Genomic DNA, 12,788 nt, shown 5'->3' with positions numbered 1-12,788 from the left:
AAATTACTCTGTAGCCTTGCGGGAAGTCCAGAGTAAGGCAGTCCGGGCCACACTCGGCGATGCCGCGGGGGAGCCAAGCTCGGGCATCTGCTCGCTCATCCAGCCTTACTTGTTGGCTTGATGCAAAAAGGGTCCTGCCCCTCCAGCCTCCCCTCTGCCTTTCAGGCAAAGGGAGAAGAAAAGAGAGTACAGCTCCCACTTTATCTAGAGTATTTCCTTCTGGTCTCACTGGCCAGACCTGGGTCGTGTGGCTGCTTCCGTGGCTCCAGGAAGCGAATCAGGGAACAGGCTTGTCAGAGTCTTAGATCCATGCTGACTCACTGTCTGAGCACTGGTACTCTGACACCCTAAATAAAATCGGGGTGTCTTAGGGAAGAAATGAGGGAGAACGAGTACCGGGTAGGCCATTCACGGTGTCTGCTGCATGTGATGTCAATGATAAACTCTGACAAAAGCAAGACGTACAGGAGAGATTCATTCATGTGTGGAAATGGCTACGTTTGCACGGTGGTATTTCTGACCAGGAGGTTCTGCGGGGCCTGGGTCATTGGACCAGCAGATAATTTCTAGAAGGGTGATCAGATGCTCAGACCCTTTGCTACTCCTGTGTCCTTAGAAATGACCTCATGTCTCTGAGAGATGGAATCGAGCCCTTAGTCAGGTAGTCGCGGAGTCCAGATTGGGTAACAGTGGTCATTATTTTATTAACAGGCATCTGCCTTGTGCTCTACGAGAAGAGATTTGGGCTCCTCCAGAAGAACGCCGGGGATGAAGCCTTGAACTTCATCATGGCCATCAAAACAGTGAGTATCCACAGGGGAGAGCGCCGTGTTCCCAGCAGATCATTCAGGCATCACAGTTTCCCCAAGAGGGGCATGCACACAGGTCTTATTACAATAGTGCATTTCAGTGTGTGCGATATATTTTCGGGCATGGATGTGCCCCTGTGCACATATAATAAAGAAGTACATTAGACTATTGTTTAGGCAAAGTGAAAGTAGGTGGTTAATTAAAGGTCAGTTGATTAAGTTACTGTTCAGATTTTAAAGTTTTGAATCATTTGGGTTGTGTGTGGATATAATAGATACTGTGAAACTGGCATGGGAATGGCAGAAGTTCAGAAATTCAAGTGAGTGTAAGTTATAGTTACTTTTTCCTTATTTTTAAAATATATTTGCATTGATTTCAGAGAGGGAGAGAGAAACATGAATGATGAGAGAGAATTATGGATCAACTTGCCTCCTGAGCTCCCCACACTGGGGATGGAGCCTGCAACCCCGGCATGGACCCTGACTGGGAATTGAACCATGACCTCTTGGTTCATAGGTCAATGCTCAACTACTGAGCCACGCCAGCAGGGCTCCTTCTTTCTCAACATGTGGGTTATACGAGCAAGTTGTTATTAAACTCCATTGAAAAATCAATCGTCCCAAAGATGATTTTGAATATGTTACTGGGGGTTCGGCTTCCAGGAGCAGAGCACAGGGGCCTGGGGGTGTCCTTTGAATTCTGGCCTTTGGGGAGCACAGGGTGCCGTGTGCAGATGCCCCTAGACCTGAGTGAAAGTTGTCTGGGAGAGAAACGGGGATGAAAAGCACGTGTGTTCCTCGTAGATGATGAGCACATTTGGGAGGATGATGGTCACCCCGGTGGAGCTGCACAAGAGCCTCAACACCAAGGTGTGGCAGGCCCACACGCTGGCCTGGGACACGATTTTCAAGTCAGGTAACAGCCACCCCCAGCGCTGTCTCCCGCTGCCGCCCAGAGGCCTGCAGTGACCTTGTGGCCTGCCCCCCTAGATCCTCCGGTGGAGTTCCTCTTCCTGATTCTTTTGGGCTTTGCAAACACAAGTGTGGGGATCACCCTGGTGTAGACAAATTCCAAGGAAAAGGCAGGAGGCGGCGTTGTGTTGTCTTGGGGAACTAGAAGTGGTTAAAAGCAAGAGCCTTGGAGTCGGAGATACCTGGGTTCAAGCTCCCGGTCTGTCACTGGGGTGGCGGGGTGGCCCAGGGTGCTGTCTCCTTTTCATCATCCGCTGTCTTACCTCTAAAACGGGCTCACAACAGCAACAACAGCAACAACAACAATAATAATAGCGCTCCCCTCAATGTAATTGTTTCTAGGTCTAATATAGAGAATGTAAAAGCCTGGTATATGACAGTATCTCAATGGATCAGAGCCATTTCTGCTACATTATGGAGGGGATATTTGATGCTAGGGGTTATCCTAAGATAATATATTATATATATTTAAACATACTTATTTAATTCCCACCAATAAACTTATGTTAGATCCTTCCATCAGCCCCAAGTACTAACAGAACTGAGGCACCAAGAAGTTAAGTAACGTTCTCAACATTACACGCCCGGTGATGGCAAAGCCAGGGTTGGAAGCCAATCAGAAAGGCTCCCGCAGCTCAGCCTCCAGCCCCTGTACCACTAGTGTCGTCATTGTCATTGCCACCATCACCACTATTATTTCCTTGGTGGTGGCTCACGTCAGGGACTGAAGTGAGGGAGGGCAGCCTAGAATGTAATTTACAAACATTAGAAAATGTTAGTATTATTGTCAACATTCATGGGCACTGCACGTGTGTCTGTGTGTGTGTGTGTGTGTGTGTGTGTGTGAGTTCTTCCCTCCTCCGTAGCCAAGATTTGGGAGCCACACCCTATATTAGCATGTCTGCCTGTATCAGTGACCAGATCAGCTAGACACCTGGGCCTGATTCTGAGAGTGGACCCAGATCCCACCTGTGTCATAATGGTCTCCTCCCTGCTCTAAGCTCTTGCTAGTCAAGATGTGACCACAGATCAGCAGCAGCAGCATGACCCGGAGCTTGTTAGAGATGCAGACGTCCAGGCCCCCTGGACCCTCAGTTCTGAATCTGCATTGTAGGAAGATGCCCAGGTCACGTGAGCATCCATCCATCCTGGATGACTCAACGAGGCAGTAGGAGCTCATCTAACAATCAATGTCCCCAAAAGCCCTTTCGGGTGTTGTAAGGATTTCATCTTAGGTTCCCTCCCTCCCATTCTTTTCCTCACCCTAATGTTCAGCTGACTTCCTCTCCCTCTTCTCTTCAACAGTCAAATCTTGCATTGACCACCGGTTAGAGAAGCACGCGGAGCAGCCCAGCGCGGACTTCCTCTGTGACATTTACCACCGCAATCAGCTCTCAAAGAAAGAGCTGTACGCCGCCGTCACCGAGCTCCAGCTGGCTGCCGTGGAGACGGTAAGGGTGGCGGCTTTCTTTGCTAAATAGTCTGGGACACCTTTCATCACGATGAGTTTTAAATAGCCATTCAATTCACTCATTTCATGAGGATTAACTGAGCTCTAGCTGAGAAAAATAAAAAGTCACATACCAGGTGCCGTGGGAGACCCAATGCACAGGCTTTCTGCTCACACATTAAGAGGAAAACTGTCCTAATGACTCTGTCCTAGTGACGGAACTCCAGAGCAGGGTCTAAGCTCTGCGATAAGCTTACCAGCTGTCTCAGGAATGCAGAAGCAGTAATTCCACACCACAGAAATTGAAATTTTAGATTTTAAAAAACTGGACATGCCTTAGGTGGTCGTGCATGCTACCTAACGGTGGCTGTTATTTATTATAAAAATATTGAATCTCTGCCAGTCCAATCATTTCTTTATGTTTGACATTGGAAACATGGTGAGTTTGAGAAACATTGATTTTAGTTTAACCGAAACAGCTCCTTTTTAATATCAAGATTCCGTCCCTGCTGTAGGCGGTGGACGCTCCTGGTAGGTACTCGTACAGTCAGGCTCCAAACACAGATGCTGACAAGCGTTCAGGTGGGTTTACCTGGCTTTGACTCCTTGCTGAGCTCTCCTTGGAGTCATGCAGATTAATATTCCTCAAAGGCCTAACATTTCCTGCACAAACAGTCCCTAAGAAGAATCCATACAAGTTCACTTCTTTTTCATGCTTTTCCCCTTTCCACAGTGTCTCTTATGTGAAGAAAAAATATAGCATTTTCTACATCAGGAGATAGAAAGGTTCTGATTTCACCTCTTGACCCAGAAGGCTATCAAAAGTGGGAATCCGTTTCAGCTCACTTTCCTGTGGGATCATGACTCCTTAGAGCGAGTAAAACTAAAGCTGCACCCATTTCTTTGTTCAACTGGAACATGAGCTCCATGAGGGTAGTGACTTGGTTTGGTCCCCTGCTGTATTCATAGGATGTAGACTACCACTTGGCATACAGTAGGTGCTCAATAAATGTTCAATAAATGAAAGAGTTCAGGGACTATTGAGTTCCTACTATGTGCCAGGCACTATTCCAGATTCTTGACATGCCACCATGAACCAGTTTTCTTCATGGGACTTAAACAGCAGTGCGGAACAGACAATAGGTATGTAAACAAACAAATACATAGGATTATTTCAGATAGTGGTATAGGCATAGGGGGAGCCATCAGGGTGATGTAAGAGAGATGGGGGAGGGCTCCCTCTCTGGAGCTGACACTGGCATATTGAGGTGCCAACCATGGGAAGATCTGGTCGAAGAGCACTCCAAGTAGAGGAAACAGCACATGCAAAGGCCCTGGGGCAGAAAGAGAGATGGAGCTGGAGAACTAGCAAATGTGCTCAGAGTTGAGATTGGAGAAGTCGACGGGCCATGTTAACCAGGAGCCTTCGTAGGACATTTGGATTTTATTACACCTTCGAGTGCTTTAAGCAAGGAGTGTCTTGATCAAATTTATGTTTTGTGAAGTGGGCTCTGGCTGGTGGGTGGAGGTGGGTGGAGAGTGGACCTAGTGGAGACAGAGTGCAGGCAGGAAGCCGGCCATGAGATGGACGCCGTGACAAAGGTCAGGCCAGGACAGTCGGTGCCCGGGAGGTTCCGCAGGCCACTTCCCCTCCACTTAGCCCCCGCAGCTGCCCCGACAGGCAGGGCTGTCTCCGGGCTTTGGTGAAAGCTACAGTTATCTGCCTTTTGGAAACTCTATTTGGTACTTGTGGTGAGGGCCTCACTGATAGGGCTCAATCTGTTTCTTTTTTAGGCCTGGCTATTCTGAAAGTCTCCTTTGGCAAATCGGGGAAATCTGAAATCTATCTAATTTGGCGGCTCCGCCCCCTTCCTGTCTGTAACTTATTCTCTGGTACTAATGCCATCCGTCCACATTTGGAGGCGAGGCTGCCAGTCCCCTGACATGAAGAAGCCTGCCTTGGGGACATCTTCTTCCAAAAATAATAAACGCCATGGCTCCAAACCGTCTTGCGCTTTGCTCGTTCATGTGCCTGGCACATGTGCCGAGGGAGAGCGTCTTCGTGTCTACAGAGCGAGGACACGATGACCACTTGGAAGGGACTACTTGGCTTAAATTGGCTAAAAAAAGGCCTACAAAACAAATACTTAGGACTAGCAGCGGTGAATATTACGAAGCTAAAAGCTGCACTTGGCTGTTTCCGCCAAAAGGAAATCAAGGGTGCCACTTGGAAGGCAAGAGCCTTTGTCAGACTGTGGCCGGCACCTTGAATGACGCGGCTCGGTGCTACAGTTTCTCATCTGGGTGTTGGCACCGTCCCACAAGGGCTCTTTGCATGTGGCTGGAACCCCGAGAGTAGATAATACCTTTATATTTTTGTGGTAAATGTTTAGGGTGTGGCAAAAAAACACCACTTTTCTTTTAAATTCCAGAAATACGGTTTCTTTTGTGTTTGCGCTGTAAAAAGAAAAAATTTAAATCTCTTATAGCAAAACTCTGGGATCTCTGTTCCTCTCTCCCCACTCAATTTTCATATCAATTTTATATTAATAATCCTCTAAGTAAGCTCTTTTTCTTTTGAGATCATTATAGATTCACATGCAGTGTCCTTCCCCCGTTGGTAGCACCTGGCATGACAATAATCCTGTCACACCCTGACATTGGCCTTGAGCCAGTCCACCCGCCTGGCTTCCCTTCCACCGGTTTTACATGCGATCCTTTGTGCTCCAGCCTTTTGTGTACCACACTCTATTCCCAGTGTCCCGATGTGCCAAATTACTGACAGGATTCTATTTTCGTTCCCTCAATACAGACACTAGCCTTCGTTGATACGTTTTATAAGATCCATTTGACTTCCCATGCGTGGTATTCATTTAAGGCACAGCACACGAGGGCATGCGAGAAATTACCACTGACCTGTTTGTTGTTTACTTTGCATCGCCTTGCGTCCGGCTCAGACTGGCTGTGAGGCGGTTTCTTTGCAGAAACTCAAGCTTGTGTCTGTTGGTTTTTCAGACAGCAAACAGCTTGCTGTGGCTTCTCTACAATTTATCCCGCAACCCCCACGTGCAAGAAAAGCTCCTGGAGGAAATTCAGAGCGTCCTGCCTGAGAATCAGGTGCCGCGGGCAGAGGATGTGAGGAATATGCCATATCTAAAGGCCTGTCTGAAAGAATCCATGAGGTAAGCGCACACGCCTGAGCCAGGGTGCATACGGGAGAGCGCTGTTCTCTTAAATACACAATAAGGGGGTTCCCCCCAAGTACAGCTCCCACAGTTGATCCTTAAACTTTTATCAAACTGGAAAAAAAGAACCTCAGGAGCATATTCCATTTCTTTCACTCATTCCCTGAGTCATTTGGGCGAATTCTGTGACATCTTGGAAAGTCAGTGACGGGCCCTTTAAGTCGGTGAGAACCATCCTCTCATGGGTGCTGTGAGCACTCATCAGGGTCTGGGCAGGCCTGGAGGGTCTGACATGAAAGCCAGCGAGGGAACCATATTATTATATGATAGACATAGAGACATCTTTATTATTGAGCCTCTGGTATAAAATATCCCCGAAGCCCTGATCAGTGTTCTCAGTGGTTAGAGCATCGGCCCACACACCAAGGAGTTGAGGGTTCGATTCCTGATCAAGGGCATGTACCTGGGTTGCAGGTTTGATCCCTGGCCCTGTTCAGAGCCAGTGTGGGAGGCAACCAATCAATGTGTCTCTCTCACATCCATGTTTCTCTCTCTCTCTTTCTCTCACTCCCTCCTTCCCTTCCATTCTCTCTAAAAATCTATGGAAACATATGCTCAGGTGAGGAGTAACAAAAAAATAAAATAAATAAATAAATTATTAAAAATGTCCTTTGAAAAATCTTTTTACACCCTTTCTGGGAGACAAAACTCATTCCATGTTAGGATTGAAAGGAAATATCTTTAACTTTCTGAAGAGTGAGTAGGAGAAGCCTAGAACAAACACCAAGATTCAGGGGGAAGGCATTTGAAGTTTAGGCTGAAGCAGGGGAAACCACTCTGAACAGCTACTAAGCAGGCTTGCTCCGGGGGGAGGGGGTGCCAACCCAATAAAATAAGGAATGAAAACAGGAGACAGAACCTCTTTACGAAGAACTGTGACCAGGTTCCCCTTTGGGTTTAGAACTTAATGCAGCAACTCTTCACGTAAGCAGAACGCGTTCCCATCAACACTGGAGCCAGCGCTTGGCCTGTGGCCGCCTGTGCATCTTTGATTTTCTTTTCCAGGCTCACCCCCAGTGTGCCGTTCACAACCAGGACTCTTGACAAGGCCACAGTTCTGGGTGACTACGCTTTACCCAAAGGAGTGAGTAGACTTTGTTTATTTTGTCCCTTACAGAGCTTTGAAATATGCATCCGGTTCCCCAAAAAACATCAACAGAGAAAACATTCATTTTGCAAATAAGTAGATTGTAGTGCATGGTTGACATGTGTTGCATCATATAGTGTTAGGAATAATGCCTCAAGTATGGACCCGAGTGAGTCATATAACCTCTGGGAGCCTCACCGTTCTCATCTGTAAAATGGGGATAATAATAAAATCTATCACCTGGGGCTGTTGTGAGAATGTGATGCAGAATATTAAAGTTATTTACTGATTTAGTACCTGGCACATTTCAAGTCTCCCATGCATATTGGCAATCGTCATGATTATAAACTTATGGGTGACTTTTATATCTCTAAGGTGGCCGTTTTTGTTAAGTTTTGCTTTTCCACCACCTTCTTCTGCTTATTTTAAATGCATGCGTTTTGATGTGTTTGCAGACAGTGTTGATGCTAAATACCCAGGTGTTGGGGTCCAACGAGGAAAATTTTGAAGATGCCAGTCAGTTTAGGCCCGAACGATGGCTTCAAGAGAAAGAGAAGATCAACCCCTTCGCACACCTCCCGTTTGGCGTTGGGAAGAGGATGTGCATCGGACGCCGGCTGGCTGAGCTCCAGCTCCACCTGGCCGTCTGCTGGGTAAGCCCTCCCTGCCTCCCGCACGTGTTCTGTGCTGCTCCACAAGGCGGGGCAGGGGGCTCATCCTCCTTTTCGTGCACCTGTGTTCCAGATCGTCCGCAAATATGACATCGTGGCCACGGACCACGAGCCTGTGGAAATGCTGCACTTAGGCATCCTGGTGCCCAGCCGGGAGCTCCCCATCGCCTTCTGCCAGCGATAAGCAGCCTCAGGTGAGCGCCTGGGATGCTGTGCATGACAGGGGTGAGCCGAGCCCAGAAGTCCGCCAGACCCGGGCTTGAATCCCTGCTCCCCACCAATTCCCTGGATGACCTTGGGTAGTTACTTAACCGTTCTGCCTCCCTTTTTAATTTTTCACTTGTAACACAGGAACCAAAGTAGTATTCATCCAGAAGGTTGATATGGATAATAAATACTTAGCCCAGAGCCTGGCATCAACTAAGTGTTCAAGTCATGCGCGCTGCTGTCCAGTTTTTGCATTTAATATCACGGGCAGACACGCTTTTTCTGTAAAGGGCCACCGTGCAAATATATCAGGTTTTTCAGGCCATAAGGTCTCACTCACATCCATTTAACCCTGCCTTGTAGCTTGAAAGCAGCCTCAGGCAATTCATCAAATAACAGAAATGTATTGTGTTACAGTTCTTTGGGTCAGAGGTCCGAGACAGCTCTAACCAGGCTAAAAATCAGGGTGTTGGCAGGGCTGCGGTTCTATCTGGAGGCTCTCAGGGAATATCTATCTGCTTGCTAATTGGGGTTGTTGGCGGAACTTGGTTTCTTGTGGTTGTAGGACTGAGGTTCCCCATTTCCTTGCTGTCAGCTGAGAGCTGTTCCCAGCTTCTAGAGTCACCTGCATTTCTGGGTTTATGACCTCTTCCTCCCTCTCCACAGCTACCGGGAGTGAGCTGAGTCCCTCTGCAGACTCGAAACTCTCCCCTTCCTTCTGTCCTATCTCTCTGACAGGCTGTCATTCAGTATAATCTCCCCATCTCAGCGTTCATAACCTTAATCACATCTGCAAAGGCATGCAAAGCAATGTATTCATGTAAAGTCATATGTTGCCACGTAAAGAAATATACTCACAGGTTCCGAGAACTAGGGCACAGGCTTTTTTGAGGGCCATTATTCTGCCTCACAAGACTACATTCCAATAAAACTTTATAAAAACAGATGGTGGGCACTATTTGGCCGCAGGGCTTTCTTTACAGACCCGGACATATGTGTGTATATATGTACCAGCCTGTATTAAACACAATGTAATACTTCTCCTGCACTCACTGTTCATTACTGAAGTGGGAAAAAGTTAGCCTGAGAAATCTCTAATATCATCTTCTGTGGAAATATAACATTTCCAACACACAAGCTGATAGAATTTCGTGTTAATGTTCAAACTCAATTTCAACCGTTCTGTGTTTTCAACAGAATCTCCTAAAATTTTGCCTAGAACTAGTGGCTATTTGCTAACTGAGTTAAGGGGCATTGGCTGATAGGCGGCTATTTAAGGAAACACGGTTACAGGTGGAATTTCTGAATGAGGCCTCACTGAATCCCTCCCCAGGTGTCTGGTCCCAAGATGCAATATATTCAAAGCTGAGCATCTCAACAGCCCTGAATCAAGTAGAATAATGAAGGAATTCTACCTGAATTTTGAAACTCCCAGGTTCCAGCAAGGACAGTATGCATGTTTCTGTTGATGAACCACACCTTTGGCAAGAGCCCAAGACAATTTCTGGTTTAAGCATTTTTTTTTCAGATAATTCCTCATTTAATTACACTTCTTTGATATACCATTAGAATATACTTTATTTTCCAGATTTATTTATTTATTTATTTACTTATTTATTTTTACCAAGACCTGGAGCAACAATTTTTATTCTCCTGCAGGAATGGTGCTGTGGCTCCCGCAAGACTCAGCAGCGGACTTCACAGGCACATGGGACCCTTAGACGCTGTGTTGATTTCTTTCTTCTGTTCAGCTGCTCCAGAAGCTGCACTGTCCGTGACAGCAGTGAAGATAGCTGACTCAGGGGAGCGGAGTGAGTGCTATAATACGGGCACTCCACAGGGTACAGTGCTGGCCTACACTTGACCAATGTCAGCTCCATCCTGACTTAAATTGCCCAGGATCTTGCTTCCTCCTGCATTTTCCATGTCAGTTAGTCGGGTACAAGTCAAATGTGTCTGTCCCTGCCCCACCCAGCTCTCCGCTTGAATCTTTCCTGCTCCCGAATAAGTTTACAGAATCACAATGAAACACCTGCCATAGCTCCATTGTCTGAGGCTCGGGGTAATATCGACGGTCCATTTATTGTAACTCTGCTTAACGTACTATTTGGAAAAACATTTGCTTACTAACATCAGCAAAGCCAAATGTTGGCTGAAGTTATTAGATCCCCGGGCCACTGCACTTCGAAGTAGGAACATCACTGGGAAATGAGAGGACACCTCTATTTTAAGAAGTGCTTTAATGAAGTCAGAATCTCCTCTCTAAGAAGACCTTAATGGCTTACTGTGGCATCATTAGGTTAAAGGATCCTGAAGTTCTTTATTTAGTGCATGTATCTTTTCTATGGCATTAAGGAGCTGGAGCAACAGTTTCAAATTGTATGTGTATGGGTGTATTTTAATAGCAATTTGCTTATGTCATTTTTTTAAATGTATGGTATTTCATTTATGATCTGTGGTTTGGGGCAATATTATTGTTTAGCCACAGATTAAAAACATTTAGTGACTTCCCTTGCCTTAATTTCCCCATCTATAGAATGGGACAGTAGCAAAGTATACATACATTATAGATTAACTATATAGGACAGTGCAAAAGTAGGTTTACAGTTGCTCAAATAATTAATAAATAATAATACAAGAATAAACTCTTTTGCATACTTAAAACTGTAAACCTACTTTTGTCCACCCTGTGTAACCCATCTTCTGTGACTTGAACTCCTTGGGACAGTATGATTTCATAAATGGAAAATGCATAGAGATTTATGCAATACCTATAAATTTTTTCTTAAAACTTGTTTACATATGGTTTATTTACACATGTTTTTACTACCACTTTTCCCAAAGATGTACTATATATTTCTGTATATTTTATAAAGATTTTCCTTTTTAGGTTATATTTTTAGAATATTTCAGAAGTATACATTTATATCTTTATACTAGTATTTGAATAAATATATACATATTGCTGAAGTAAGTATAAGCGTTCTTCCTGCTGTGAAATTATTTTTAGAATTTTAAATCCATATGTTGTCAGAGTTCATCTGTGTATCTTTTTAGAATTCTCTGAAAGTAAGAATAAAGGTTTTAAAGTTTGACAGATGTTTCCCCTTCATTGCACTTGTTACAAAGAAATTTTAATTTTCAAATGTTGTCTTACTAGAAAAATTCTCAGGTGGTCATTTCACGAGCTGTGTATCACAAAACCTACCTTTACGAAAATCCGGATCAATAACAAAATGATCATTTGAGTGGCAAAATAATTTTCCCTTTTATGCCGCTTAAATACTTTTCCAGTCCATTGCTTCTTTCCCCACCACCTGGACCTCAGCAGAAACTCCCAGCTGACCTCCATCTTGCCTCCCTCCAGTCTGTTCCTCGTCCCACTGCCATGTTGGTCTTTTCAAGGCCCAAACCTCATCGTGTCTCATGTCTGCTTCTGTGGCTTCCCACTGCCTTACGAAAGCCAGTTCCTCCAGCTGGACTTGGGTGTCCTGTGAAGGAGGCCCCCTGACCCACGGGCACCAGACCACTCACCCTGGATGCCCCAGACTCCGGCCACACCAGCTCCTTCTATCTCTATCTGCTGTCCTTCCTCCTGGCATCTTCCTCTGCCTCTTTCCTTCTCCCTCTCTGCACCCTCAGAGTCCCCCTCAAGCTTCCTGCAGGAAGCTTCCTTGATGACCAAGATCTCTACAAGCTGATCTGGGACCAGGGTTCATTAGAGAAGTGATTCCCGGGACACCTGTGAGGGACAGGAAAGGAGCCAAAGGAGGGTGCCATTTAGCGCAGGGCGGGGGGGGGGGGGGCCGCGAGGATGGGGAGGGAGCAGCCTCAGCCTGATCCTGGGAGCTCAGAGTGTAGCTTACAGTGACAGCCCTGTCCTGTTTGCTCTCCTGGTGGCCAGGCATCCGGGCTGCACCGCGGGGATGTGAACTCCCAGGTACTCTAACTCTCACCTGTCCATGCAAAACAGCCACAGCAGGTCTGTGAGGAGGGCTCATCAGGTGCCAGCCAACAGGAGCGAAGCATTGGAAGCTAGGGGGATGCAACAGCAGTGTCAGCTACCCCTCGCTTTCCTGAGCACGTGGCCTAGAGTGGACGCTGACCAACGGCGTTGTATTCATGATCATAATAACTGGTATTTACTAGTATTGACTGCTCTGCACCCGATGTCCTTGTGAGCACCTGATACACACGAATGCATGAGTCCTCACACCCGCCATATGGCTGGGATTAGAATTCCCCTGAGGAAACGGAGAGGGTGGTGGCTCCAGGGTCTGTGCCCTGCCTCCCACAGCACCTCCCTCTCCTTCCTAACTCCCCATGATGGTGTGTTGACGTGATGTG

The 12,788-nt window shown here is 46.4% G+C and overlaps 1 protein-coding gene across 1 annotated transcript in view; it reads left to right on the top strand.

The window, feature by feature from the left end:
- The window catches only part of LOC102432347 (1,25-dihydroxyvitamin D(3) 24-hydroxylase, mitochondrial), a 17,797-nt gene extending 6,261 nt beyond the window's left edge, over nt 1-11,536 (top strand). Inside the window, exons 5-12 of the mRNA XM_006099096.3 lie at nt 712-803; nt 1,614-1,725; nt 3,087-3,232; nt 6,247-6,413; nt 7,482-7,560; nt 8,019-8,216; nt 8,308-8,428; nt 10,101-11,536. Coding sequence (XP_006099158.1) covers nt 712-803; nt 1,614-1,725; nt 3,087-3,232; nt 6,247-6,413; nt 7,482-7,560; nt 8,019-8,216; nt 8,308-8,418 — 905 coding nt within the window. The 3' untranslated portion in view covers nt 8,419-8,428; nt 10,101-11,536. The remainder of the gene's footprint in view (nt 1-711; nt 804-1,613; nt 1,726-3,086; nt 3,233-6,246; nt 6,414-7,481; nt 7,561-8,018; nt 8,217-8,307; nt 8,429-10,100) is intronic.
- The last annotated feature ends 1,252 nt before the right edge of the window (nt 11,537-12,788 follow it).

The sequence above is a fragment of the Myotis lucifugus genome, unplaced genomic scaffold, assembly GCF_000147115.1.
Source record: "Myotis lucifugus unplaced genomic scaffold, Myoluc2.0 scaffold_258, whole genome shotgun sequence".
In the NCBI taxonomy this organism is placed as follows: Eukaryota; Metazoa; Chordata; class Mammalia; order Chiroptera; family Vespertilionidae; genus Myotis; species Myotis lucifugus.
This window is presented reverse-complemented; position numbering and strand designations above follow the sequence as displayed.